General features: G+C 42.0%; 1 protein-coding gene across 1 annotated transcript in view; it reads right to left on the bottom strand.

Moving 5' to 3' along the window:
* Positions 1 to 27,133, bottom strand: part of RYR2 (ryanodine receptor 2) — a 743,716-nt gene that overhangs the window by 136,881 nt on the left and 579,702 nt on the right. The window contains exons 74-78 of the mRNA XM_077812173.1: positions 22,640 to 22,727; positions 14,275 to 14,367; positions 11,077 to 11,247; positions 9,022 to 9,081; positions 3,371 to 3,505 (exon numbers count right to left, since the gene is read on the bottom strand). Coding sequence (XP_077668299.1) covers positions 3,371 to 3,505; positions 9,022 to 9,081; positions 11,077 to 11,247; positions 14,275 to 14,367; positions 22,640 to 22,727 — 547 coding nt within the window. The remainder of the gene's footprint in view (positions 1 to 3,370; positions 3,506 to 9,021; positions 9,082 to 11,076; positions 11,248 to 14,274; positions 14,368 to 22,639; positions 22,728 to 27,133) is intronic.

Genomic DNA, 27,133 nt, shown 5'->3' with positions numbered 1-27,133 from the left:
ACTAAAAGAATCCTGACAATGGTATTGGTCTATTACTAGATGGAAATGATAGAATTATCAATAATAATGCAGAAAAGACAGAAGTGTTCAATAAATATTTCTGATCCGTATTTGGGAAAGAGATGATATTCTCATCATATGATGATGATGATGACGACACCATTTGCATCCCACTACTACCTCCAGACAACGATAAACAGAAGCTATTAAAGTTAGCCATTTTTAATAAGCAGGTCCAGATAACTTGCATCCAAGAGTTTTAAAAGAGCTGACTGAGGAGATCACTGGACCGTCAATGCTGACTTTCACTGGAATCACTGGACCGTCAATATGGTTTGGAGCACTGAGGAAGTTCCAGAAGACTGGAAGTAAGCTAATGTTGTGCCAATTTTTAAAAAGGGTAACCAGGATGACCCAGGTAATTATAGGCCTGTCAGTCAGACATTGACCCTGGGCAAGATAATGGAGCAGCTGATACAGAACTCGAGTAATAAAGAATTAAAGGAGGGTTATGTAATTAATGCAAATTAACATGGTCTATGGCAAATAGTCATGTTAAACTGACTTGATTTTTTTATGAAGTTACAAGTTTGATTGATAAAGATAATAATGTTGATGTAATATACTTAGACTTCTGTAAGGCATGTGACTTAGTAACACACATGTTGATTAAAAAACAATCATGTAAAATTAACATGACACACATCAAATGGATTAAAAACTGGCTAACTGTAAATGGGGAATCATCATCCAGAAGGTGTGTTTCCAATGGGGTCCCAAAAGGATTGGTTCTTGGCCCTATGTTATTTAATATTTTTATCCATGGCCTGGAAGAAAACATAAAATCATCACTGAAAGTTTGTAGATGACACAAAAATTACTGGAGTGGTAAATAATGAAGAAGATAGTCACTGATTCAGAGTGACTTAAGAGTGCTTGAAAAACTGGGCACAAGCAAACACTATGCGTTTTAATATAGCTAAATGTAAAACTATGCATCTATGAACAAAAAAATATACACCATACTTACAGAATGGAGGACTCTATCCTGGGAAGCAGAGACTCTCAAAAAGATTTGGGGGTCATGGTGGATAATCAGCTGAACATGAGCTCCCAGTGGGATGCTGTGGCCAAAAGAGCTAATGCAATCCTGGGATGCATAAACAGGGGAGTCTCAAGGAGGAGTACAAAGGTTATTTTACCTCTGTATTTGGTGCTGATGTGACCACTGCTGGAATTGTGTGTCCAGTTCTGATGCCCACAATTCAAGAAGGATGTTGAAAAATTGGAGAGGGTTCAAAGAGCCACAAGAATAATTAAAGGATTAGAAAACATGCCTTATAGTCATTACAGTCAATAAATATCTACATGGGGAACAAATATATAATAATGAGCTCTTCAGTCTAGCAGAGAAAGGTATTGTAAGGATCCTGGGATTCATTAAATAACAAACCAGTGAATGAGTAAGGAATAAAACTTTTATTAAAACCTAAAGCGCATCCATGTTGAACTACTGTACACAGTTACCCTTTGTTCTCAACCCCCTGCTTCCAGGACACATTTCAAAATTCCTATATTCATAATACTGCCCCTTCTGAGGGAGCCTCTCTAAATTATAATATTTCACAAACATACCTCTAAAGATATAACATGACCCAATGGCTGGAAATTGAAGATAGATAAATTCAGACTGGAAGTAAGGCATAAATGTTTCATGGTGAGAGCAATTAACCACTGGAACAATTTACCAAGGATCACGGTGGATTCTCCACCTCTGACAATTTTTAAATCAAGATTGGATGTTTTTCTAAAAAATCTGCTCTAGGAATTATTTTGGGGAAATTCTTTGGCCTATGCTATACAGGAGGTCAGACTAGATGATCACAACGGTCCGTTCTGGCCTTGGAATCTACAATGGGCCCCAATCTCTGTTGGGTTCCCTCGGCACTAAAGTAATGCAAATAATAAAAAATAAATCAGTAGGTAAACCTTTAAACTCATTCACTATGCAAACTCATATTTTAAACTCTAAGTGTAAAGTCTTCCATATTATAAACTGGAAGCATACAGCCCAAAGGGAGGCTTCCTTCGCTGACCAAAAACTATGTATAGTGTAAATTATCCACAAAACCATCTACTAGCATTGAGGTCTCAGACACCTTTTATTCTTCCATGTCCCATCATTTGAAGTTATGATCTTGGGTCACTGAATTGTACATCTGTCCAGCATATACCCTCATTTTATGGGCTTTCTGGGCCAAACTCACCCAGAGATACAAGTGACAAAAAGTGGTAGAGGGAGAAATGATACGTACATAACCTAAGGAATCCCCCAAAATAGGAGGTACTACAGTAAGGGCATAAGGGGAATGCACTCACTAAACATATCCCCTAGGCACTTTGCCAGTGGGCTTCAATGCAGACCCCAACAGACATTCTCATTTGAATCCCCACTGGAGTGCAGCAGGCCAAACTGGCACTGAACAGTGTAGTCTGTACCCATTTCTGTACCAGCAAGAGTGAATCTGACTCCTGTCTATTGAGTAACAGTTTGTGGAATTATTATCAGAACGTAGCTTGTGTTGCCAAGCAGTTTGGATAATCAAGAGTTTATTGTATTTCACAGGAAATTTAATTATTTTTAAATGTACATATATTTACTCAGATTCATTTTACCAGCAGCCCTCACCCGGATTTTGAAAGTTATAACAGATACTTTATCAACAGGGTAACTCTTTTAAAAGCTATTTGAAAAAACAGTTTACAGTAATTAGTTCTTTAAGATTACAACAGGACAAGAAATCTATTGATAATCTGAATAGCCAAACTTCATATTAATATACAGCTTGTTACCAGAGGTTTGGGCAGTTTGAGATTAAGTATCCTTCTATGTAGAAAATCTACTGGGTCCAGGAAACACTAATGGGAACAAAATGAAAAATGTACTGATCTTGAGAAACTTCCATATTTTGTTATTTAACATAATGTTTATCAAATCATGGTCCACAGACCATTAGAAGTCTGTGGAGCATTTTTTGGTGGTGAATAGACAGATGGCTGGTCCGATGGTGACAGCTAAAAGGCACTAAAAGAGTTAAAAATACACTTTCCTAATAATACTTTTCCAGGCAAACAATTGCTGGAGGTGCTGCAAGGAATTTATGTGATCACAAAGGATGAAAATTGCCAGAAGCTAATCTGTCTGTTAAGAAATGGTTCATACTATGAAAACATTTGAGATCCTCTGGTCTAAGCAGAGAATGCTTTTTTTAACCCACAGTTAAGAGTGTGAAACATTACCTGTGATTGCAAATACTTCCCATCATCTGCTTTTTAAAGTAGGATGTTATAGGACTGAAAAAAATCTAACCTGTTCCAGGTGGAAAAGTACATTAGCTATATGCAGAACTCTTTCCACGGTCTTCTCTGGATCTGAAGTATCTTCGGTCCTGTTTGGTAAATCTTTGTAAAGGGCCATCTGCCACCTAATGGCAGGATCCTCGAGCTGCAAGAACAAGATATTTCACACATAATCTAAACAAAGTACTCCAAACACAAGGGTCAAACAGTTTATGAAGTATTATTAACACTGCTTCTAAGACAACAGAAGGTCTTTTTCTTTTGCTAAACCTTTCCTTTTGAGTGTCTAACTGTAGCAGCCGGTACTGCTGTAATGTGGCACTGTTCCTTGTAAAGCAATGGGACAATGTATGCAAATAGAACTACTTGGCTACTGATTTGCTGAAAGTTTCTTGAACACTTAAAGGGGTCTAAAGAGATAATATACCAAGGAGGATGCCCAGTCATTAGGAACAAATCACCACCAGCAGAAAAGGTGATAAGCATTGTTTATATGGGATGTACAGCAAAATACTACGTTGTAGAGAAACTTTTATACGTTTGTCTCAACATCAAATCAAAGAGTACTGACTATGCTGCTGCATTTGGCACTGCTTAGCACTTCCAACTATACTGCTTTTCATTATGACTTTATTTATAGTCTTTGCACATTAGCAGTGAACAAGATTAAAGATTTTTGACTTGCTTTTGATTGTTTTCTTGAATTTTACCTTTTATCGTTAATGGCAAATTTCTAACATGACAGCAGTAAAATTAAAAAGATTAAAAGATTAAAAAATGTAGCCTGATGTACAAAGCAAAAGTGTTCCGTTCACTATTTGTTTCTATTTTAGATGTAATTTTAAGGGAAATAAGTAGTTTTCTGCATTTCAATGATTTGCAATTTTACACCAAAATTAGCAATCTCACTTTAGTTCTTTTGTCACCCCAGTATTTGTGCTAATAAACATTGATGCTTGAAACACTTCACACACACAGCTATGACTAATTTTTGTGTAAGTGACATTGGTGATAGCAAGGAGGCCTGGTACATCTGATAACAGATTTTACTGAGAGTTATGAACCTGGGTTCTATTCCTGGCTCTGCCATCAACTGTGTGTCACTTTGGGCAAGCCACTTTATTTGTCTATGCCTAAAATGCTTACTCACCTTTACAACACTTTTTATGATGTATGGATGAAAAGCGCTATAAATGTGCTCAAATTATTATAAACTTATAGGTTTGCTCAGTAATAATTGATTATATCCTAGAATCTACCTTTAGGTTTTTGCATTTCTTAACAGCGGTCACATCCACCACAGTCTTTGTGTGAGCATATGATTGGATCATCATGACTGCATAGTCCACCAAAGACTTATTAATTGCAGGCAGAGTGGTCTTTTGAATTGAGGGCCCGCTGCTTTCAAGCAAGCTCTTTTGTTTAGGTAGTTTTCTATGGACACAAATGATTGATATTTCAAGGATCAAGTTAGCATGCTTGGAGTAAGACTTTGGTGACTGGATCTTCATCCATGTCAAAATGATGATGAGTCTTGTCAGCAGTTTCTTGAAAGAAAGGCTTGGTACTGAGTAATAGCATGCAGGCATGCAAGGAAAGGGAAGGCAGAAACAGTGAGGACAGGGGAAGACAAATGAATGATATGGACAATGCAACATATAAAACAAAAGAGACAATTTATCTAAGAAGGTCCTCAACCAATGCAAACTAACAAAGTGAAATAAAACAAACAGAAAATTACATTTAAGCATTAGGAGATTTATTGCACAGAACATGGTATCAAGTGAGAAGTGTAAGTAATACCATTTGGGCAACACTATAAAACATTTATTAAGAAAATAATGCTGCTGTTGTGGAGGAACTTTCTGCAAGCAAGAAAACTAGCCTTCCCACAAGGAATGAGAGTCAGTTGAGAAAAGCAGCTTCCCAAAAATAGAAATAAGTCCTAACATAAGAGATCCTGGATCATTAGGCCTATGTTTCTCACATGTGGATCTAGGTTGAGAAAGAAAAACAGGCAATTCCATGAGAAAAACAAGTAATCTGCCATTCTCTATTACAATAGAAACAAGATTTTTTGAAGGTGTCAGGGATACCTGAAGCCTTAGCATAACCAAAGGTTAATAAACTCAGAGAAACATGAAATTACCTACACAGATAGTTCTGCTCATTTTGAAAATTGTAAATATGCTTTAGTGTAATTAATATCAGGGCAAGTCATTCAAATATAATATTTTAGAAGTGTTAATTAATGCAAAGGAATCATACATTTTAAACTAAAATCTCCTTTTAAAATTTGACAGTGTTTATTGGTTTCAGAAAAAAAGTTCTTTAAGGCTATCAGGCACAAAAGTGTTTAAGAAGAACAAGTTTTGAAAATTAGGGTCTTGTATTTAATATGAAGTTACAATTGTAACTACACGTTTTTTACATGCAGTTTAAAGGAACAGTTTGAAAATATAGTTTCCACTGTCTAGTGATGAGAGATGCATATTGATTTAGGATAAACTTTATTCATTATGGTGAGCAAACACTATTGTTCTAATCCAAACTCTCCTCCTCATCCTCAAAACCATTTTGCAAATAGGAAAAGAAAAGCACATCCCTGGAGAGTTTGTCAATGGAAAATCTATTCTTTTACTTTAGATTCACTGAGGTTACTCTAGCCTTTATCACCAAGACAAGCTTGGATTTCATTAATAGGAGAAATCAAGAAATCATTTTCTTTCAATGGGTTTCAAACACAGGACACAGTATGCTAAACAGCAGCAGACTTCACACTAAGAAAAGGAAGTTTCTTGAGTGAAAGCATAGGCTGAGGTCAAGGTATTAGCAAGTGTCATTATCTTAAATCAATCATGAATGCAAACATCTTAATGGGGGCATACAAAATAAAACCCAGAAGAAATTAACTGGAAATTGAACACACAAAAACTACTGGAAATGGTAGACTCAGAGCTAGAAATCAGCATGAAATGAACAACACTTAGAACTGGGAAAATCATAGAATGGATTGAAAATGTCAGGATAGAAATACCTCTTCTCATTAGGGAAAAAACGCTGCTCAACTTTATACATAAAATTATGTAATAAACACGCCAATTTGAAATCTGCCAGTTTGTTTATTTAACAGCCATTTTGCATGAGTTTTACCAAGGATCTCCACAACTCCCTTTTTCATTGCCTTCTTAGATTGCAAATTCCTCTTTGCTCCTCAAAGTTAAATAGCTTTTCCATATCTAAAAGGGCCATTATCTTAGGCACTTTCCGGCTCAGAAGATGGTACTGCTACCTCTGGGGAAACTGGGAATCTCCTGTCTCAAATGATATAAGCTTTCAGTGTCTAGTCCTACAGAGTCAACAAGATATTGGACCTTAAAATTTGGTGTGTTTTTAAATCATACTAAGATATACACCTTAGTCTTGTGAGATTCCCAGTATTTCCACCATCCATAAATCTTACATCATTACACTTCAGTGCTATACAAACAACACAGGACAATGTAAGAAATATTATCAAGAAGATCTACAGTAATTCCATACTCACTTAAGTGATTTAGGAGCCTAGCTCCCATTTTCAAAAGTGACATACCTATTTAGGTTCTTAAGTTCCACAGGCTTTTGTCAAGGCTGAATCCCCACTCTGTCACTCCAAGTGCAGAAGGTGGGGGTCCGCAAGGATTCTAAAAATTAATACTTGCCACTCCAGGCTTATATTACACTCCCAGGGTTACAGCTTCTCTCTGACCTTGGCTTGATAAACACTACCACTGCCCAAATGCAAAAAAAAAAAACCCTTTGAACCCAGTAAGGAGCACTTGGGAATTCCTCCCTGTGGGGTACCCTCAAGCCCTTTCACCCCTCCTCCCCCCCAGGGAAGAGCTGAGAAAGAAAACAAAGGAAATTAGCTGGGGCTACCAGCTAATCAAACAATATGCACAAACCTCTTAGGACACCAAAAATCCCATCCTGTTCTTAAAAAAGGTAAATTTTATTAAAAACAAAAAGAAAAAAAATACATCTGGAACTTAGGCTTTTCCTGGATTTTAAAAGAGCAATTCCAAAAATTAAGCACTCAAACTAGCTTTCTTGGGGGTACAGCTTAAAGGTTACAAGCAAACAAAAGCATCAGGGGTTAGCACAGAGGATATCCACAAGCCAAAATAAGAAATAAACCTGATAGAGTCTAACTAAACATTCCCTATCCAAATTATTTCTTCTAGGTATGGAAGTTACTTTTTCATACCTGGTTCAAACCTTACACAGCATTGCTGCTCTGTGTCCCTTCAGCCCAGAGAACAACAGACAAAGGGAAAGTTTCTTTCCCCATCTTAAAAAGTTCAAGCCTTCCCACTGGCTCTTTTGGTCAGGTGCCCACTTTTTTTTCTTTACCTGGGGGTAACCCTTTACAGGTAAAGCAAGTAAAGAACAGCTACCAAGAGGGATTTTACAGCTAATTGGCTGGCTGGGTGTCCATCAAAGGGAGCTATCCCCCACTTTATTTATCACAGCTTTCAATAAGACAAGCTTCTTACATTATTTTGGTACATAAATGCCTAAATCCCATTGACTTTCAATGGGATTTAGGCTCCTAAACACAAAGCTGTTTTAAAAATGAGACCTAGGCTCCCAAATCCCTGGGCTCTTGACTTTTTTCTTAGGTGCCTAAATTACTTGGAAAATGAGATTCTGGCTAATAAGTCACATTCATGCGTTTGAAAATTTATTCCAATCATTTCACAAAAATGTTAAAAAACTAAACACTTCGACTCATTGAGCCAAATCTGCTGTTCCTTGGGGAGGGAGGCAAAGGTGAGTTTAAATCAAATTTGAGCCTCCAGCCCTGGAAAAAATTAGAGCATCTCAAGTCTACCGTACTTTGTGTCAGTTTGTAGCTTCTCCTGGGCCAATGCGCTCTAGCCACACTTCCCTTTTTCTATCACATCCTCTATTCCAGGGCTGCAAAGCAGGGGCAGTGTAGTGTCATTGTGGCAACACTTTACCAACTGGGGAACTCCCTTATACTGGGAGTACTCCAAAAGGGCTGGTTCTGCTTTCTTTATAACCCAAAATGTCATAAAGAGGCCTCAGCATTCTGCAGATTCTAACCCAGGTACGGGATGGCAGATTACAAATAGAAGAGCTTTTTCAATCTCAATTGTCACATTGCTATCCACTCTGAGCATATCACATTGCTCTACACTGCATCATTTAAGGCAGTGGGATCCTGGGGGTCTGCAGATTATGTCTAAGATTTACAAAGGGGTCCGCACCCTCATTCAAAATGTTTTAGGGGTCCGCAAATCAAAAAGGGTAGAAAGCCGGTGATTTAAGGTGACAGTGTGATGAAATAAGAGATTCACCCTAAAGGGCCATGCATTATTATATATCAGATACATACTGTTAATATAAATGTAGCAGCTACCAAATAATCTGAATTTCTGGCAGAACATTTACAAATACTCTCCAAGCAAATAGCTGGATTTTTGGGTGCATAAATTAGGAGTAACGTGTAGGCAACATCAGATGAAGCTGAGACACTTGACAGCCTAGAGAAAGGGTATTCTAAATACACATTGGCTGGTCTTGAACAACTGAAGGGTTTCTGTTAGTTTTATGAAAAAAGAAAAAGAGCACACTTAAATATTGCATTTAAATTACCTTGCCCTGCAGATGAAGATTACTGTGGATAATATCCCTAACTTCATCTTCAGTGTCTTTCTGTGAAGGAAAAATACATTGTATCACATACATCATACAGAACATTCACTGAAATAAAGCAATTACTTGTGTTAAACAGGGACGTCCTAGGCTATGCATACCATGTTAAGGAGCATTCTCTTGGGATTAAGATAGGCCTCAGAACTTCAGGATTCTATTCCCACCTCAACTGTGCTGACCTAGACAGCTGACAGCCGCTATGTACCTCAGTTTAACAAACTGTACACTGGGGATAACAATATCTGTCTATCCAGCGGGCATGTATTGAGGGTTAAGTATTATTCATATCAAGTACTTTGATATCCTCAGAGGAAAAGCACTGTATAAATGCAAAGTATTATTCTGATGATGTCTTATTCAAACACTGGGCAAGATTATGACTTTTATCCTTCTCTAATGTAGGTAATGACTTAAAGAGAGCTGCATACCAGCTGCAGTTCCTGAACATATTGTGCTGGAAACTGGTACAATAACTGCAAGTATTTGGAAAGCAAGAGCATAAAGTGGCCCCTACATACATCCTTTCACTGGTGTATGCTTTCTTTGCATCTGCACAGACGAAGTTGTTTTTGTCAGTGTGGAGGAAGGAGAGTCATTGGACCCTCCTTGTCCCTACTCTCTTTGGGGTGTCTAGCACCACTGTCCACATTGGTCCCCTCTCCTCTTAATTCTTATACACTAGGAGTGGCAAGACCAGGCTTGTGTCTGGACCCTGCACCAAGTGCAACTGAAGGCTCCCGGGGCCTACCTCTTAGGTATCTGGGTATGGCTAACCCCATTTTAGCTCTCCGGGAGTAGGTCTAGATTCCATCATTTATATCTGCAGTTATATTTATAGCTACCTATAGTCATTCAGCCCGTTGCACGATCATTTGCATTAAAATCATCATCATAAATACAGTCTGGAACCCTTTGCCCAAATCAGTGTAATGAATGGTACCATATAGAATTCTTTGTTGCCCACTCACCACTAAACAGAGGAGGACAGTCTTCTCAGACTTGAGTTCCCTTCCCCTCATCAAAAACCGGTCATTTTTAAACAGTATAGCTGTCTGAAGGTCATATATGCTTCTATGACATAAAAGCATTGCAGCTGCACTGAATTGTGATCATACTGTCAAACAAAGCTACTTGACTGTGGAATCATTCCTAAAAGTACCATCTGTATGACAGTGAAACCTCTAGGCCAATATAAAACTATGTAACCAATTGGGAGTGGTGAAAGTAGTACTGTATTTGGGAATCAGTTATGTTAGTATATTTATAGTTTCTATCTGTATTTCTAACTAACCAAAGTTTGTTAATATCTATTACTGGCAATTTTTCATTAAAAAAAAAATCAAACAGAAATAACTTTGTTATAATTGAACCAAAAAAAGTAGTTTAATCTTTGCCCATTCCAAGGCTTAGCTAGAAAAAAGTACACTTACACAAAGCAACATATCCAAAAAAACATTTTTTTCAGCAAATCAAAATAAAATTAAGAGGTGTAAATGAATAACCATGGTGGTCATCCATGGTAATTTTTTACATAAGAGAGTACTGTACACTACTCAGTTATCACTGGGAATCCTTACAATTATGTCCACAAATCAACACTTAAATAATAAAAAACAGGTTTTAATGCTTTGCATTTAATTGTAGTCATAATTTCTTACTCTCTTGTCTGCAGGGTTGCAAAGACAGAACACTCAGCCCCAAGAAAAGAGTTTGAGAACGTCTCACATTTCTTACCGATCAATTCTGGAATGTTTTGATAGTCCTCTAAATTGAGTTCCATCTAATCCTTTTAAGCATGATCATTAGGGCCTGATCCAAACCCCACTGTGGTCAATCAAAAGACTCAATGGGCATTGGGGTCAGGTCCTGAGGATAGAGAGGATTAAAGCAAGGAAAAGCAGGGAAATCTCACAGAACTCTGTTAGAGGAACAGCGTAATGTCGCTTCTCCACTGCCCCAGATCTAGAAGAAAAAAAACACATGAAGAGGACCTACCATGCTGAATCTGTTTTTGGCCAGTGCAATTAACTCTTGGTCTCTGGGTGCACAAATATTTAGACCAATAGGTAGTAATCTCTTCAGTGCTGCTACAATGAGAGATGTCTGCACAGAATACCGGTCCCCTTTTCGCTTCATTTTCTTTCTCTCCTGATCAGAAAGAGCTGCCTAGAGCATATAACAAATATTTTATTATTATTAAATATTTACATCTGCAATGACATTTTAATTTACATTTTTCTACTGTTGCCTAGTTCTGACAATTTCATTACCATCTATCCAGTTCCATCCTCATCCAAAGATATTGCTCACTATGCCACACTGCCCTGTGTTTCACTCAAATACTTCATGAACATGAATATTTTCTAGAACAACTGTCTTTTTACTTGATCCCACACACTTATTTCCCTTCCTATATGTGACTGGACACTGTTCTTCAGTAGACACACTTGTCAATAGTCCTTTTATGTCTTTCCTCTTTGCAAACATGTGTCATTTCCAATTTCCAGTCTCTGAGTCCTGCCTTCTCTGTTTTTGTTGTTGCTGTTTAAATACCGCTACCTTTTCTGGGGGAATCACCATAGTTTACCATAGGAACCACTGAGTTCTGGCTGGAAAAGTGGTGACAGTAAACAAAAGTGTTGTCTGGAACCATGGAAAGAAGTGTTGGATGGAACCATGGAAAAAACGGAAGTATCTGCAGCAGAATTTTCTGAGCTGAACACTAAAAACCATAAGAACATTTCTTTATAAAACACAGCATTGTCTTCTGGACTGAACACAGTATTGAGAATCAGACATTCCAGTGCCAGTTCTGCCACCAGTTTACATGCTGTCTCAAAGGACTTACTTCGGTTTACATCAGTGTAAAGGAGACCAGGAAGGTGGCCTTCCTCACCACGGCGGTGTTTTCAAAATGAATTCATTAACATTCATTTCATGCTTTGATTATGTAAAGTGTTATGTAAATACTGAGTATTATTTTAATTATACATCGAAAAGTGGAGTTCTCATTGGCTTTTGTTTGATGAGATTTTGCCATGTAGGAAACAGCAAGGACATGTGAAATTAATAGGTCATAGAAGCTGGATTGTTTAGCTGTCTGGAATTTCAAAGAATCATGTGCATTTCAAAAGATGACATTCAATAGTTTTCTCCTGTTTGAAGACAAACACACATAAAGGGATACATGAAAAAATAAGCTAATAGGTGAAAAATAAGCTATTGTATGAAATGTTCGACATATATATGTGAAAAATACAAACTGATTAATTAAATTCAATGTTTATTAGTTGATATGCAGCTTTTGCAAAAAGAACCCTTTGAAGTGACACTTATTTAAGTGACTAAAAAGGAAATGGAGAATAAAATATAGTTTCATCATAATAATGCCTTGTCTGAATCAGGGCTGACAGATGAAAAGCTGTGCATCCAGTTTCATGTACTCAGAGTACACTGGTACATTTAGAAACTTCTGACACTTCCATAGCAATTTAACTGTGCTGTAACTGAGAGAACCCATTCACATTTACATGTTTGACCCCAATGTAGTCAATGGGGTGGCATGGGTGCAACTGAGATCAGAATTTGACACAATTTCTGGGAAAACTTGTTCACATACACTACATTTTTCTGTAATAAAACACAAACTATAGAATACATGATAAAACTGTAGAGTTATACTTAACAATTAGACAATAACTGTCTAATATTTCTACCTTATTAATTAAGGGGAATTAACACATACTGCTAATGGGAGACAAGAGAACAGAGTATGTAAAATATCCTGGAAACAGGAACTGGGTTTTAAAATATATTGACTGTGTGTCCAAGGAGATCTGACTGACCCACGCCAGTAGATGCACACGGGTACACTATCAGCATTTCCCCAGAGAAGACAGGGTATTTGGACATTTTATCTGATTGAGTGAGGAGAGAAGATGAAGGAGGATCACTAAGAGGCATAGGAACACAGGACCATACAAATTGCCATATTGGATTAGACTAGCGGTCCATCTACTCTGGTGTCCTGTTTCTGACACTGACAAATATTAGATGCTTGAACAAAATATGCTAGAATCCCATGAAAGGATAATTATGTAACAACCTACAGGGAGGAAAGGGGAAGTTAAATGAAAAGTTAAGTTAAAAAAATTGTTTTGATTCTCTGTTCAGGTTCTGATGCAGCCCTCTTCACCGTTGTATCTCAGCACCTTGCAGAAGTGCATTAAATGATGTGACTAGCAGTTGTCATATGTGACGTTCTGTCTTCCCCATATTTTCTCTCCCAGGGGAAAATTATGTGAGGTTTTATTGGATGGGGAGGGGTGTTAATTTAAAAAAAAATTAATGTCTACTGTGCTATACATGTTTGTTATTGAGGACCACATCAAAGTAGTAAACCTTGCACTTGGACCAGAAAGCTGGGAAGTTTGTGGAAGTTCATTCTACAGCCTTGGACTGGCCCCAGAAAAATCTCTATTCCTGATCCTCCTAGTTAGTGATTTGCTTATTCCTTTAAGGATGAGGGATTATGTCTCGCTGAGTTCTGCTCAGCACAGGACTCAAGAGTTGGGGAAGATAAGGAGGCATTATACCATCTTTCTAAATCTCCCTCTCTCCCCTCCCCCCACCGAGTCTGGCTGCTCCAAGCTGTAGCCAGCTGAAATGCCTGCTCTCTCTTACCTTCATCCTGGTAACTACAGATATTCCCTGTAATTATAGTGGGGAATAACTCTAGAAATGGAAGACATGCACACACACTTTGCCCACGGTAGTAGGCATAATTGCATCCCATCATGCACCAGAGGCCAGATCCTGCATTGTTAGCCTACCCAAAACTCCTGTGGACTAGGACATTAGAGTGCAAAACAATTAAGGATCAGGTCCAACACCAGTAAAGAAGATAGATCAACTATTGTGATATGTGCAGCCAGTGATATAATAATCGCATGGCCTTTAAGCACACCTGATATTTCTATCCACCCTAGCCAAAGCAAGTAGCAGCAGCACAGTGAATTTTCAGCACTACCGGAGGGACCATCATAAATGGCAGGACCCTGAAATTTCACAGGAACATTGAATTTAAGGGATTATAAATGCGGAGACTTGCCATTACAACCTACAAAGCTAAAACACTAAGAGGAGAGAAAGCAAGACGGGATAACAATATTTAAACTTTGCAGCTCATTGTACCTTAGACATCTTGGATTTGGTGTCAGTAATAAGGAAAGACATGTTGTTGATTTCATTCTGTACCACAAAATTCTGCTCTTCCCTTTTGAAATTCTGAAATGTTACACAGGAGATCTCAGTTAAAAGCACTTATTACATGTGAGAAATCTGTCCATACAAGTCTTGAATAATAAATATGGGTTCACTGGAACTCTGTAGATTCCACAAAGTTACAGTCTCTATGTTTTTAACGGATTCTCAAGAATATGCTAAATTCTGGCATTATTTATATTGGACAAATCTCAGATTTTTATCCACTCTGAACATAAAGTGGATCTACAAACAGATATCCCCTGATTTAAATGAAAGAGATGTATTTTTATTCTCGGAAGGGTCTGGTGCAGCTTTGAAAACCTATTAGGGAAAAGAGAAGGAAGGCAAAGAATTACTAGGAGCGAATGATATCAAAAGATATGATTGAAATTTTAGCCACAGTGCTTAGAAAGCTCTTCAGAAACTATTGTTGTATAAAAGAATATGATTGTGCAACATAATTAATTTGTATAAATGAAGTGAGCATTTTTATATCTGAAGTGAGCTTTAATTTCAATATTTTTTTCTCTAACACCTAAGGGAATATAAATTTCCAACACGATATTAACATTTACATCTGAGCAAACAATATTTCCAATAACCTGACTCATTGAACTTAAACTTACCCTTTTAACATACGCAATAAGACTGTCATTACCAGCTTCTTGAACTGACAAATTATGTTTATCAGTTGTTGTTTTTTTAAATGGACTTTTCATTGTGAACAACAGCCCACTGTGGATATTTGAAATTCCAGCTGTTAGTTGTGATGAATCACATAAACCAGCGGTTCTCAACCGGGGTCCAGGAGTCCTTTCAAGGGGGCCGCAGGGCCCCGCAGCTGAAACCCAGAGCCTGATACCCGGCGCCCCTGCAGGGCTGAAGCCGGGAGGCGCGGGGCTGAATCCCCGAGCACTGGTGCTCCCTGTGGGGAAGAAGCCCTGAGCCCATGGGCAGAGTTGGAGACATGGAGGGCATTGTGCCCCCCTCCTCCCAACTGCAGTGCAAGAGCAAGGCAGTCCCGGTGGCAGCTCCACACCTCCCCTGCACCATCTCGTCTCCTTGCTCCCTGGCCAGCTTGGAGGCGGGAAGCCGGAGCTGGGCAGTGCAGGACAGTTGCTGCTCTGGTTGGTGCTATGGAGCAGGGAGCGGCAGCATTCCCTTCCCTCCTCCTGGTGCCCCGGGTTGAAGCTGCTCCTCAGCTCTCAGCCCCCTTTGCTCCTGCAGAGGCAGGCGGTAAGAGCCACCCAGATGGGGAGACCCGGCTCCGAGGCTGGCAGACCCTTCTGGGAACAAGGACCGCAAGGGAGCCCTCCTTGCACACAGCCCCTAGCTACTCTACTCCCTGCCCCCTGAATTACCCCCCTGCCCGCACACAGCACCTACCTACCCCCTCCCTGCACCCACAGCGAGTGTTCCCTCTAATTGTTCCCACTCATGTGCAGAATGAATTTTGTTATGTGCACCAAAATGAAGGTGATGTGTGACACATCACCTTCATATTGGTACACATAACAAAATTCATGTGGTGGGGGTGGGGCCTAGGGGTTCTTGTGGGAGGAGGCTCAGGGCTGGGGCAGAGAGTTGGGGTGCAGGGGTGTGAGGGCTCTGGCTGGGGGTGCAGGCCCTGCGGGGGGCCAGGGATGAGGGGCTCAGGGCTGGGGCAGAGGGTTGGGTGCAGGGGGTGAGGGCTCCAGCTGGGGGTGCAGGCTCTGGTGTGGGGCTGGGAATGAGGGATTTGGGGTACAGGAGGGTGCTCCAGGGCTATTGCGGGGAGAGAGGACTTCCCCCAGTGCTCTCTCCCCACAGCATCATCTGGGCTGTGGGGGAGAGGTGCCGGGGTAGAGGTGCCTGTCCCTGTTGTGGGAGCTCTGGGGCTGGGGCTGCAGGATAGGCGCCCCTCCCCTGGCCCCACCAGGTCTGGGCTGGGGGAGGGCCACCTGGGCCGTGCCTGGGACCGGGCTGCTCCAGCTACGCCTGGGGCCGGCCTGGGCCATGCTGACCTGGCCACGGCTGGGTCCGGGCTGCTCCGGGCCACAGGGTGAGTTGGAGCCAGGGGAAGGGCGCCCCTACCCCACCAGGTTCCCGGGTGGGTTCCCTGCGTGCCTGCACAGAGCTAAATAGGCTGCTGTGCGGCCGCACAGCTTACAGGAAACTTAGCCCACAGATACCCCATGTGCACACAACTCCTAGGTACCCACTCTCTGCACTGCGTGCTACCCCCGTGCCTGCACACAGCTCCTGGCTACCCCATCCCTGCACCCTAAGCTGTTTTCACACTTTCTGAGCTGAGCCCTTCCACCTTTGAGTGATAATTTTTGGCTGTGTCTCCCCGCAACCCAGACAGGCTGGGTGGCCTGATGACGTGAGTCGGGGGTGGAGGTGGCGCTCCCTCCCTGAACCCAGCCATGCAGAAGGGACTTGAGCCTTGCTGGCCCCTGTCCTCTCAAAACAGAAGTCAAACTATGCCTATGCCCAAGGCCCCTGCCCCAAGGCCCTCCCACTCCCACTGGGCCCTGGAGTTTTCATAGCGTGTTGTGGGGAGCCACAGAGAGAAAAAGGTTGAGAACCCCTGATATAAACCACATGGTTTTACTTCTGTCCTCTGGCTGAACTAGTGTAATTTTTATAATTTGGAAGAAGGTTTAAGGAAGCCACGTTGTCTTTTAATCTCCTGTAGAGGTATCAGTTGATAGAGAGGCAGCAAATAAACAGGATTAAGGAGTTTTAGATAACTAAGCACTTTCTACTCTTGCCAACAGTAAGTTTGGCTCCAGACATCCTGCTTAAAAAAGTCCGATTACTGTAAAATATATAACCCGAGTGCAGAAATTAAATTAAATTTTGTCTTGTGACATTCACACACAGTCATTGTGTTTACTGAACTATAATTCAATGTCACTAAATAAATGCATGTGTACACATGGTCCAATCTGTGAAGGTTGCCATCAGATCTTTATCTAACTTATTTAATTAACTCTGTGCTATGGCTCTAGTGAGGGATATTTGGAACACTGGATACTATTTTGTACGACAGGGAGGCAATCTCATATAGTATAGACCACTATTAGTGTGAATGCTAGAGTATGTAAGCTTCCAAATTCACTCTGTGAGCATTCATGAGTGTGAAAATTGATCACTCAAACTTTCAAAGGAAGTGAGCACAAAAATGGATGCAAGCACCGCCAAAGCAAATTCATTTTAAAGTTTGTGAGAGTATTCACAAAATTGTTCTCTTTATTCTCTGAGCTCTAATTATATGACATATTTGAAATATATAGATAGGAATATTGTAGAAAGATCTAAAAATACAATGTCATTACTAGGGCTGGCTGGAAAACAGGAGTATTTTGTGAAAATGTTTCAGGTTTCAACATTTGCTTTTGTTCTACAACAGGACAACACCAAGACCCTTTGGAAAAACAGAGCAAGAAAGACAGCCGAGTGGTTATGGCACAACCCTGAAATATGACAGGTTTCAGAGTGGTAGCTGTGTTAGTCTGTAACAGCAAAAAGATTGAGGAGTCCTTGTGGCACCTTAGAGACTAACAAATTTATTTGGGCATAAGCTTTCATGGGCTAGAACCCACTTCATCAGATGCATGGAGTGGAAAATACAGTAGCAGGTATAAATACACAGCACATGAAAGGATGGGAGTTGCCTTACCAAGTGGGAGGTCAGTCTAATGGGACAATTCAATTAACAGTAAGATAACAAGGGAGGAAAAATCACTTTTGTAGTGATAATGAGAGTGGCCCATTTCAAACAGTTGACAAGAAGGTGCGAGTAACAGTAGGGGGAAATTAGTATGCGGGAAATTAGGTTTAGCTTTTGTAATGACCCACCCACTCCCAGTCTTTATTCAGGCCTAATTTGATGGTGTCCAGTTTGCAAATTAATTCCAGTTCTGCACTTTTAGGTCTGTTATGAGTGACCAGGGAGATTGAAGTGTTCTCCTATTGGTTTTTTGAATGTTACAATTCCTGATGTCAGATTTGTGTCTATTTATTCTTTTGTGTAGAGACTGTCCGGTTTGGCCAATGTACATGGCAGAGGGGCATTGCTGGCACATGATGGCATATATCACATTGATAGATGTGCAGGGGAACGAGCCCCTGATGGTGTGGCTGATGTGGTTAGGTCCTATGAAGGTGTCCCTTGAATAGATATGTGGACAGAGTTGGCACTGGGGTTTGTTGCAGGGCTTGGTTCCTGGGCTGGTGTTTTTGTTGTGTGGTTGCTGGTGAGCATTTGCTTCAGGTTGGGGGGCTATCTGTAAGCGAGTACTGGCCTGTCTCCCAAGGTCTGTGAGAGTGAGGGATCGTCCTTCAGGATAGGTTGTAGATCCTTCATGATGCGCTGGAGAGGTTTTAGTTGGGGGCTGCAGGTAACGGCTAGTGGCGTTCTGTTACTTTCTTTGTTGGGCCTGTCCTGTAGTAGGTGACTTCTGGGCTCTGTCAATCTGTTTCTTCACTTCAGCAGGTGGGTACTATAGTTTTAAGAATGCTTGATAGAGATCCTGTAGGTGTTTGTCTCTGTTGGAGGGATTGGAGCAAATGCGGTTGTATCTTAGAGCTTGGCTGTAGACAATGGATCGTGTGGTGTGGTCTGGATGAAAGCGGGAGGCATGTAGGTAAGTATAGCGGTCAGTAGGTTTCCGGTATAGGGTAGTGTTTATGTGACCATAGTTTATTAGCACTGTAGTGTCTAGGAAGTGGATCTCTTGTGTGGACTGGTCCAGGCTGAGGTTGATGGTGCGGTGGAAATTGTTGACATCCTGGTGGAATTCCTCAAGGGCCTCCTTCCCATGGGTCCAGATGATGAAGATGTCATCAGTGTAGCACAAGTAGAGTAGGGGTGTTAGAACAACGCTTCCTCAGCTCTCGTCTCCTAAGTCAGCCATAAAAATGTAGGTATACTGTGGGGCCATGCGGGTACCCATAGAAGTCCCGCTAACTTGAAGGTATAAATTGTCCCCAAATCTGAAATAGTTGTGGGTGAGGACAAAGTCACAAAGTTCAGCCACCAGGTTTGCCATGATAGTATTGGTAATGCTATTCCTGACAGCTTGTAGTCCATCTTTGTATGGGATGTTTGTGTAGAGAGCTTCTACATCCATAGTGGCTAGGATGGTATTTTCTGGAAGATCACCAAAGGATTGTAGTTTCCTCAGGAAGTCAGTGGTGTCTCAAAGATAGCTGGGAATGCTGGTCATTGGATCATTACAAAACCTAAACCTAATTTCCCCCATACTAATTTCCCACTACTGTTACTCACACCTTCTTGTCAACTGTTTGAAATAGGCCACTCTCATTACCACCACAAAAGTGATTTTTCCTCCCTTGGTATCCTACTGTTAATTGAATTGTCTCATTAGACTGATCCCCCGAAATATGAGACACCCAGGTTCAAGTCCCTTCTTCTTGATTCAGAACTCGCATCTTTGTGAAAAGTTTCAGTTTTTACAAATTGGCATTTTCCAACAAAAAATGTTTTCATTGAAAATTTCCCAACCAATTCTAGTAATTACACGTCTTGAATTAAAATATTAGAAAGCGTTCATATTGAAAAAAATCACGTACACTTGATTAAGCACTATAAAATACTACAACAAAACTTCTATATATTTTACCTTAGCTATTTTCGTTTGTTTTACATCAAATATTGTCATTGACAATAAAAAGATTTTACAAAATATGCTGTTCAGTTTGCACACCTTAAATGATTTTCCACATAACAAAATAATAAGCTAACCTAGCTAAACTTTGACGCAAACCTCCAAGGCATAAAATCAATTACTGATGACAATGACTTTGCTGAACTCCACTGCTTACCTACAGGCAAACAAACTTTCTAAATTCAATCAAAAGTCTTTGCATTTGAAAACTCTGACAGATTATAATAAAGCGTAAACTTATCCAGTTTCCATTTCAAATATTAATTATATTAGATAAATGATTGTTTCCTCACATTTGCATAGTGAAATGGCATAAAATGCAAACTGCATCACAATTAGATAAAAAATAATTGCCTAGATATTATCATATTGGTAATTCTGTCTATCTTAGGTTTTTCTACAGTGAGCATCACTCGAGTACCACTATCTAAAATTCTGATCCAGCAAAGCACTTAAATATGTGTGTAAATTTTAGCATGTGAGCAATCCCTTTTAACTGGCATGCTTAAAGTTATTAACATACTTATATGTTTTGCTGAATCAGCACCTAATTGTTGAACAGGTAGTTAGGTTGTGCCTGGTGGGCTTCATAGATAATGTTAGGTAAAATACTTCTAAGTACAGAAATGCTACAATACTATCACTCAGACTTGCTGGTCTGTGGTTATAGTGGTAAAAGCAATTTATGTAAAGATAACACTTCTTCGCTCACCTATTCCCTGTGAGTGTTCAGTCTCATCTTATTGGCAGTTTTCTGTTAGTAGTTTTACTGCTTTTTACTCTTGCACACATCGTGAGCTGCATTCTATTCTAAAGCACGTATCATCAGTGAAGTCCATAGCTTAATTCTTAATGCACAATCTTTGTTGCTGGTGTACAAGCCAGAAAAAACCCAGGTTGAGATCCCAGGACAAGTTTTGCAGGAATGGCATTAAGAGGAAATCTCCTAACTTGCAATTTAGCAAACTTCAGCTAGAAGTCACCAAAGATATGTTTATACTGCAATTAGGCACCCATGGCTGGTTTGTGCCAGCTGGCTCGGGCTTACATGGCTTGGGCTGCAGGGCTGTTTAATTGCAGTGTAGACGTTCCAGCTCAAGCTGCAGCCTGAGCTCTGGAATCCGCCCTAGAGCCCAAGCTCCAGCTGAGCCCAAACACCTACACAGCAATTAAACAGCCCTGCAGCCTGAGCCCTGCAAGCCCAACTCAGCTGACACAGGCCAGCTGCGAGTGTCTAGCTGCAGTGCAGACATACCCCAAGAGGCAAACATGGAATGCCAGGACGTCTTTTACAGTGACTTTTTAAAGCAGAACCCTGATTTAAAACATGCTGAGCTATTTGTCTGTCTGCTCTGTGCACAGAACTCCCATTGACTTCAGTGAGACACCTTCTCATACAGAGCAGTTACTGAAATGGCAAAATAAGTGAAATGCTTTCCTTTAAACTCTGTTAAAGAAACAGAAATCTGCAATGCAGTGTTAAGTCAGTGGAAGTAAAGTTACACACTTTCTTCAAAGAACTTCTGAATTTCATGTGTGCCAGTCTCATCGAGGATTCTTCGGTTACATACATTGTATCATAACCATGCCTATAGATTGAAGGAGGCTGGATATCCAGCTGTGGTGGGTAGATTTTATCATTTTGTGGTGAGTTACATCAATTTAAACTGATTGATTAGCTACATATTCAGACAAAGAAGGGAGTTCAGGGGGAATAAAAATATAAGGCTGGTGGCAAGAACTCAGTAATGACCATCTGTACAGGAGCCTTATGAAAGAAATATGAGTTCTCGTGAAGAAATACATATTGTCAGAACTACAAGACACGACTGTATTTCTTCAACTTCACAGAACTTCAGGAGTGGCAGGAAATTAACAGACTCCTTGTCCACAGACTCCTCTCCATCATTGAGTACGTTTTCCGATGCAACCATTCAAAGATCATTATTACTGGTGGCAAACCGGAGACCCAAATTAGGACTACTCATAGCCCTTGCAGCTCTCAAGTGGAACAGACTGGCTACAAGGGATGACATGTTTAGCATCTTACAAGAAAAAGAGAATGGCAAACTCCTCATGATGAAGCACTGCTATCTGATTAATGGGGAGACAATAATGCCAGCCTCAACAGAGAAAGTATGATCCATCCTCACGGCCAGAAAAAAATGTGTCAATGGTGATTTATAAGCAAGGAGGATAAATTGCGTTTGAGTCTATCTTGGAACGCTGAAAAAGGAAACCTCAAGTCAGGCAATCAGAACCAGCTTCCCCACACACTGTGGGATTGTTACAAATTATCCCATGATACTTCCCCCACAACCAGTTTTGCTTGAACGACGCACCCAGCTGTATGATCCAATAAACTGATTTACTGTTTGACTGACGCATCAGTAGAGCTATATTGCATTCCACTATATATCTATCCTTTTTGTGTCATATGGTTAAAGCAATTGGAATACCGTTAAAGAAAAAAAAGAAAAAGGAAATTGACGTGGGCAGGGGGTAACACACAACTTGCACCTCCTTCTCAAGGGATGGACATTGCTGTTAGTTAAATAACTGACCTATCTGCCAAGAAAACCACAGTAAAATAGAAATTGTAAGAATTTACTTACGTGGGATTTTGACCAGTAAATGAATACTTCAGCCACCATGCGGAACAATTCCTCTGCTTCTGAGTTGGGTTCTTTCAGCCATTTTGCCCTAAAATTAGATAACAAGAAGGAAAAAAAAAAACTTGGCGATGATCCTTTCTGGCTTGGATAATGCAATTTTAACATTTCGCTTTGAAATCAATTTTTACATGACATCATCAGGAAAAAAGCAGAACGTTATGTGCATGTGTTTTAATTTATGCTAAAGTGGTCTTTTGATGCCCTACTTCAACATCTGAATACAGTTTTCCCACAATATCAATGTGGCAGGCTCCGACCTTGTCCCCGTGGGTCCCACACTTCCAGGCGGTTTAGGCTAGCTTCAGAAGCTCACTGCAACCCTCCATGTAGCCCTTCTCTCTCTAGGGCCAGGGATACAGTCTAGTGAGCCCTTTTCATCATAAGCTAGCAAGTAGGTTGGTGGGAGAATTCCCACAGTCTCTGTTGCTCCTACGGCCTTATACCAAAACAGTTTAGCCTCCTGTCCTGACAGGGGCCTGTATCCCCCTCCCAGGAGGTAGTTCTGTAGTGGTGGGTTGGGGGGGACCCGGGCCTGCCATCTACTCCGGGTTCCAGCCCAGGGACCCTAATGGTAGCAGCTGTTGGCAGCCAACCTTTCACTGCCAGAGTTGCTACATTTCCCTGGGCCACTTCCCCACCGCTCTCCTGTTTCTCCCTTCTTCACCCTTACCTATGACTTGAGGGTGTCTTCATTAACCAGCCCTTCAGCCGCACTTCCTCTCATCTGGCTCCCTGGCTCTCCTCTGCCTGACTGGCGTGAGCCCTTTTATAGTATTAGAGGGGCCTTAATTAGGGTTAGGTGGTCACATTAGCTTAATGGCCTGACCTGACTCTTTGTAGGTTAATCGGAGTCAGGTGTTCTCATTAGCCTGGAGCAGCCCCTGCTCTGGTCACTCAGGGAACAGAAAACCATTAATCCAGTGGCTAGTATATCTGCCTTCTGCTACTCTGCTGTACCGAACTGCCCTGGGTCTATCACATATCCCTCCCCCCTGCTCAACACCAAGGGGTTGGGCAGCTTGGGATGCCAGATAGCGTATGCATGATAAGCCATCGGCGTTGCCATGGCGACTCCCTGCTCTGTGCTGTATGCGTAACTGGAAAGGTTGGAGGGATAAGAACCACCTGGTTAACCTTGTGTTCCTTTCCTTGTTCCATTGCATCCATTGAAGAGGGGCATGGTCGGTCAGAAGGATAAATCAGCGCCCCAGCAGGTAATAACGCAACGTTTCCATGGCCCATTTTACGGCAAGGCACTCTCTCTCTACCACTGCGTATTTTTGTTCCCTCGGAAGGAGTTTCCTACTGAGGTAGAGAATTGGGTGTCCCTCTTCCCCAACCATCTGCGACAGGACGGCCCCTAACCCCACCTCGGATGCAACTGTCTGTAGGATGAATTCCTTGGTGAAATCTGGGGCTATCAATACCGGGTTACTGCAGAGGGCAGTCCGTAGGTCCGCGGATGCCTTCTCCGCTGCATCGGACCATCTGACTGGATCAGGACCACAGGCCTTCACTAAGTCCGTTAGGGGACTTGCCCTTGTGGCAAAATGATGGATGAAACATCGGTAAATCCCCACCACCCCTAGGAATGCTCGGACCTGCTTCTGATGACTCAGCCGTGGTCAATTTTAGATGGCCTCTAATTTATTCAGTTGGGGTTTTACCAGACCTTTTCCTACCACGTAGCCAAGGTATTTGGCCTCCGTGAACCCTACGGTGCACTTAACACGGTTCACCGTAAGGCCAGCTTGCCTGAAGGTATCAAGGACTGCCCCCACTTTTTCCAAGTGGGTCTCCCAGTCTGGGGTATGAATCACCACATCATCCAAGTAGGCCGCAGCATAACTGGCATGGGGGCGTAATAACTTGTCCATGAGGCGCTAAAAGGTAGCTGGGGCCCCAGGTAGTCCAAAAGAGAGGACCGTATATTGGAAGAGACCCTCTGGTGTAGAAAACGCCCTCTTTTCCTTTGCATCTTCGGCTAGGGGAATCTGCCAGTACCTCTTAGTCAAGTCTAGGGTTGCCAAGTACTGGGCATTCCCCAGATGGTCCACTAGTTCATGTATGTGGGGTATAAGGTAGGCATCAAACTGGGATATCTCGTTTAGTCGACGGAAGTCATTGCAGAACCTCGTGGTGCCATCAGGTTTGGGCACCAACACTATTGGGCCGGATCACTGACTGTGGGATTCTTCTATGATCCCCATCTCCAGCATTTTCCTGACTTCCACTTTTATTTCCTCCCATTTGGCTGCTGGCACCTGGTAGGGCCTCATAGTTACTCCGGCCCCAGGGTTTGTGATGATGTGGTGATATGTCCCGGTTGTGCGACCCGGCTTTGCTGAGAATACATCTTGATATTGGGTGATCATCTCAGTTATCTCTTTCTTCTGGGCAGTCGTTAGATCAGAAGACACCCTCACCTGTTCAGGATTTTTGGGTCCAGCTCTTCTCAAACTACTGTGCATGCCTCTCGCGCATGCCAGGGTTTCAGAAGGCTGACGTGGTATATCTGCTCTAGTTTTCAACGTCCCGGTTGTCACACCTTGTAATTTACTTCCCCTCCGGGTTCAACTATTTCATAGGGCCCTTGCCACTCAGCCAACAGCTTATTTTTGGCCATGGGTACCAGTAGCATTACTCAGTCACCAGGTTGAAACTGATGAACCTTGGCTTGACGGTTGTAGTAGGTTCTCTGGGCCTCTTGGTCCTTCTCTAGGTGCTCCCTCACTATGGGAGTGATCCGGGCTATCCGGTCCCTCATCCGTAGCACATGATCTATTACGTTCTTCCCCTCACCTGGTTTCTTCTCCCAAATTTCCTTGGCTATGTCCAGGATGCCTCGGAGGTTGCGTTATGGAATCCAGTGGAAGCTTGGGGGACCTCATGGATGGCGAACATGAGGTACAGTAGTAGGTTGTCCCAATCTTTCCCATCCTTGCTTACCACCTTTCTTATCATGGCCTTGAGGGTCCGGTTAAATCTTTCCACCAGACCATCGGTTTGTGGATGGTAAACTGAGGTCCGCAGGGTCTGGACATGTAGCAGGGAACAGAGGTCCTTCATCAACTTGGACATGAATGGTGTTCCCTGGTCTGTGAGGATTTCTTTTGGTAGCCCTACCAGGCAAAGACTGCCACTAATTCTTTGTCAATGCTCTTGGAAGCTGTGTTTCATAAGGGGACAGCTTCTGGGTACCTGGTTGCATAGTCTAGGATGACAAGCACATACTGGTGTCTTTGTATCAGGATTTGGGTACCGAAAGCCTTGGCCGCCCTTCTTTCTCTCTTGGTCTTCCTGCCTTTCCCCGGGACAGGGAATAGCTCCTGGGAAATTTCCACAAAAAATGGGAGGTGACATTCTGCCGCAGAAGCCTCCTGAAGTTCGGGGAGCTCCTCTCCCTCCAATTCCTCCTGTGGGAGCAAGTTTCCAAACCTGGGGAAATCTCTACCTATGAGCACAGGGTATGGGAGGTTTGGGACTACCCTGCTTTCACCCCAGTGACATTTCCCTGAATTTCAATTTTCACTGGTATGATGCGGTAGCAACTAACAGTCCCATGGACATGGGTTACCCCCGTATGCTTACCCTGTATTAACTGGCTGCACTTCACTAATTTACCAGAAATTAGGGTGATAGCACTCCCCGAGTCTACGAGTGCCATAGTTTCTACCCCATTCAACTTTACCTGCCTTGTATATTTATGTGGGGTGACTGCAACCCCTACAATATTGAGTAGGCTGCATGGGTCTAACCCATCCCCCAGGTTACACTGCGTGGACTCTAGACATTAGGGCACTGGGCCGCTATGTGCCCCAACTCCCAGCACCTGTAACACTTATAATTACTTCTAGTCACTCCCCTATCACGTGGGTTAGGGGTTTATTCCCAGGGTCCCCCCCACTCAGGGCTTTTCCTTCCTTCTGGGTTCCCAGCTTGTTTTTGGTCCCCCTCTTTTTCCACCTAGGACTCCCTGGGGATTTGGCTACCCGACCCGCCAGGGTCAGGGTCAAGTGTTTGCTTCGTAAGGGCCTTCCTTGGGGAGTTGGGTCAACTCCCTGTCTGTCATCCGTCTTTCCACCAATGTGATCATTTCGTCGTAGGTGGATGGATCATTCTGGCATACCCATTTGCGGAGATCTGGCGGCAGTCCCTGCATGTAATGGTCCATTACCAAAGTCTCCAAAATCTCCTCTGGGCTGCATGCCTTGGGCCATAGCCACTTCCAGGCGAAGTGTATGAGGTTGAATAGTTGGGACCTCGGAGGTTTATTCTCCCTGTATTTCCACTCCTGGAACCTCTGGGCCTGTACCGCTGCCGTCACCCCGATCGTGCTAGGATCTCTGCCCTCAGCTGGGAATAGTCAGCGGTGTCCTCGGTGGGCAGATCAAAGTAGGCCTTCTGGGCCTCTCTGCTCCTGGGGCCAGGCCT

This window comes from Eretmochelys imbricata, chromosome 3 (assembly GCF_965152235.1).
Source record: "Eretmochelys imbricata isolate rEreImb1 chromosome 3, rEreImb1.hap1, whole genome shotgun sequence".
NCBI lineage: Eukaryota > Metazoa > Chordata > Testudines > Cheloniidae > Eretmochelys > Eretmochelys imbricata.
This window is presented reverse-complemented; position numbering and strand designations above follow the sequence as displayed.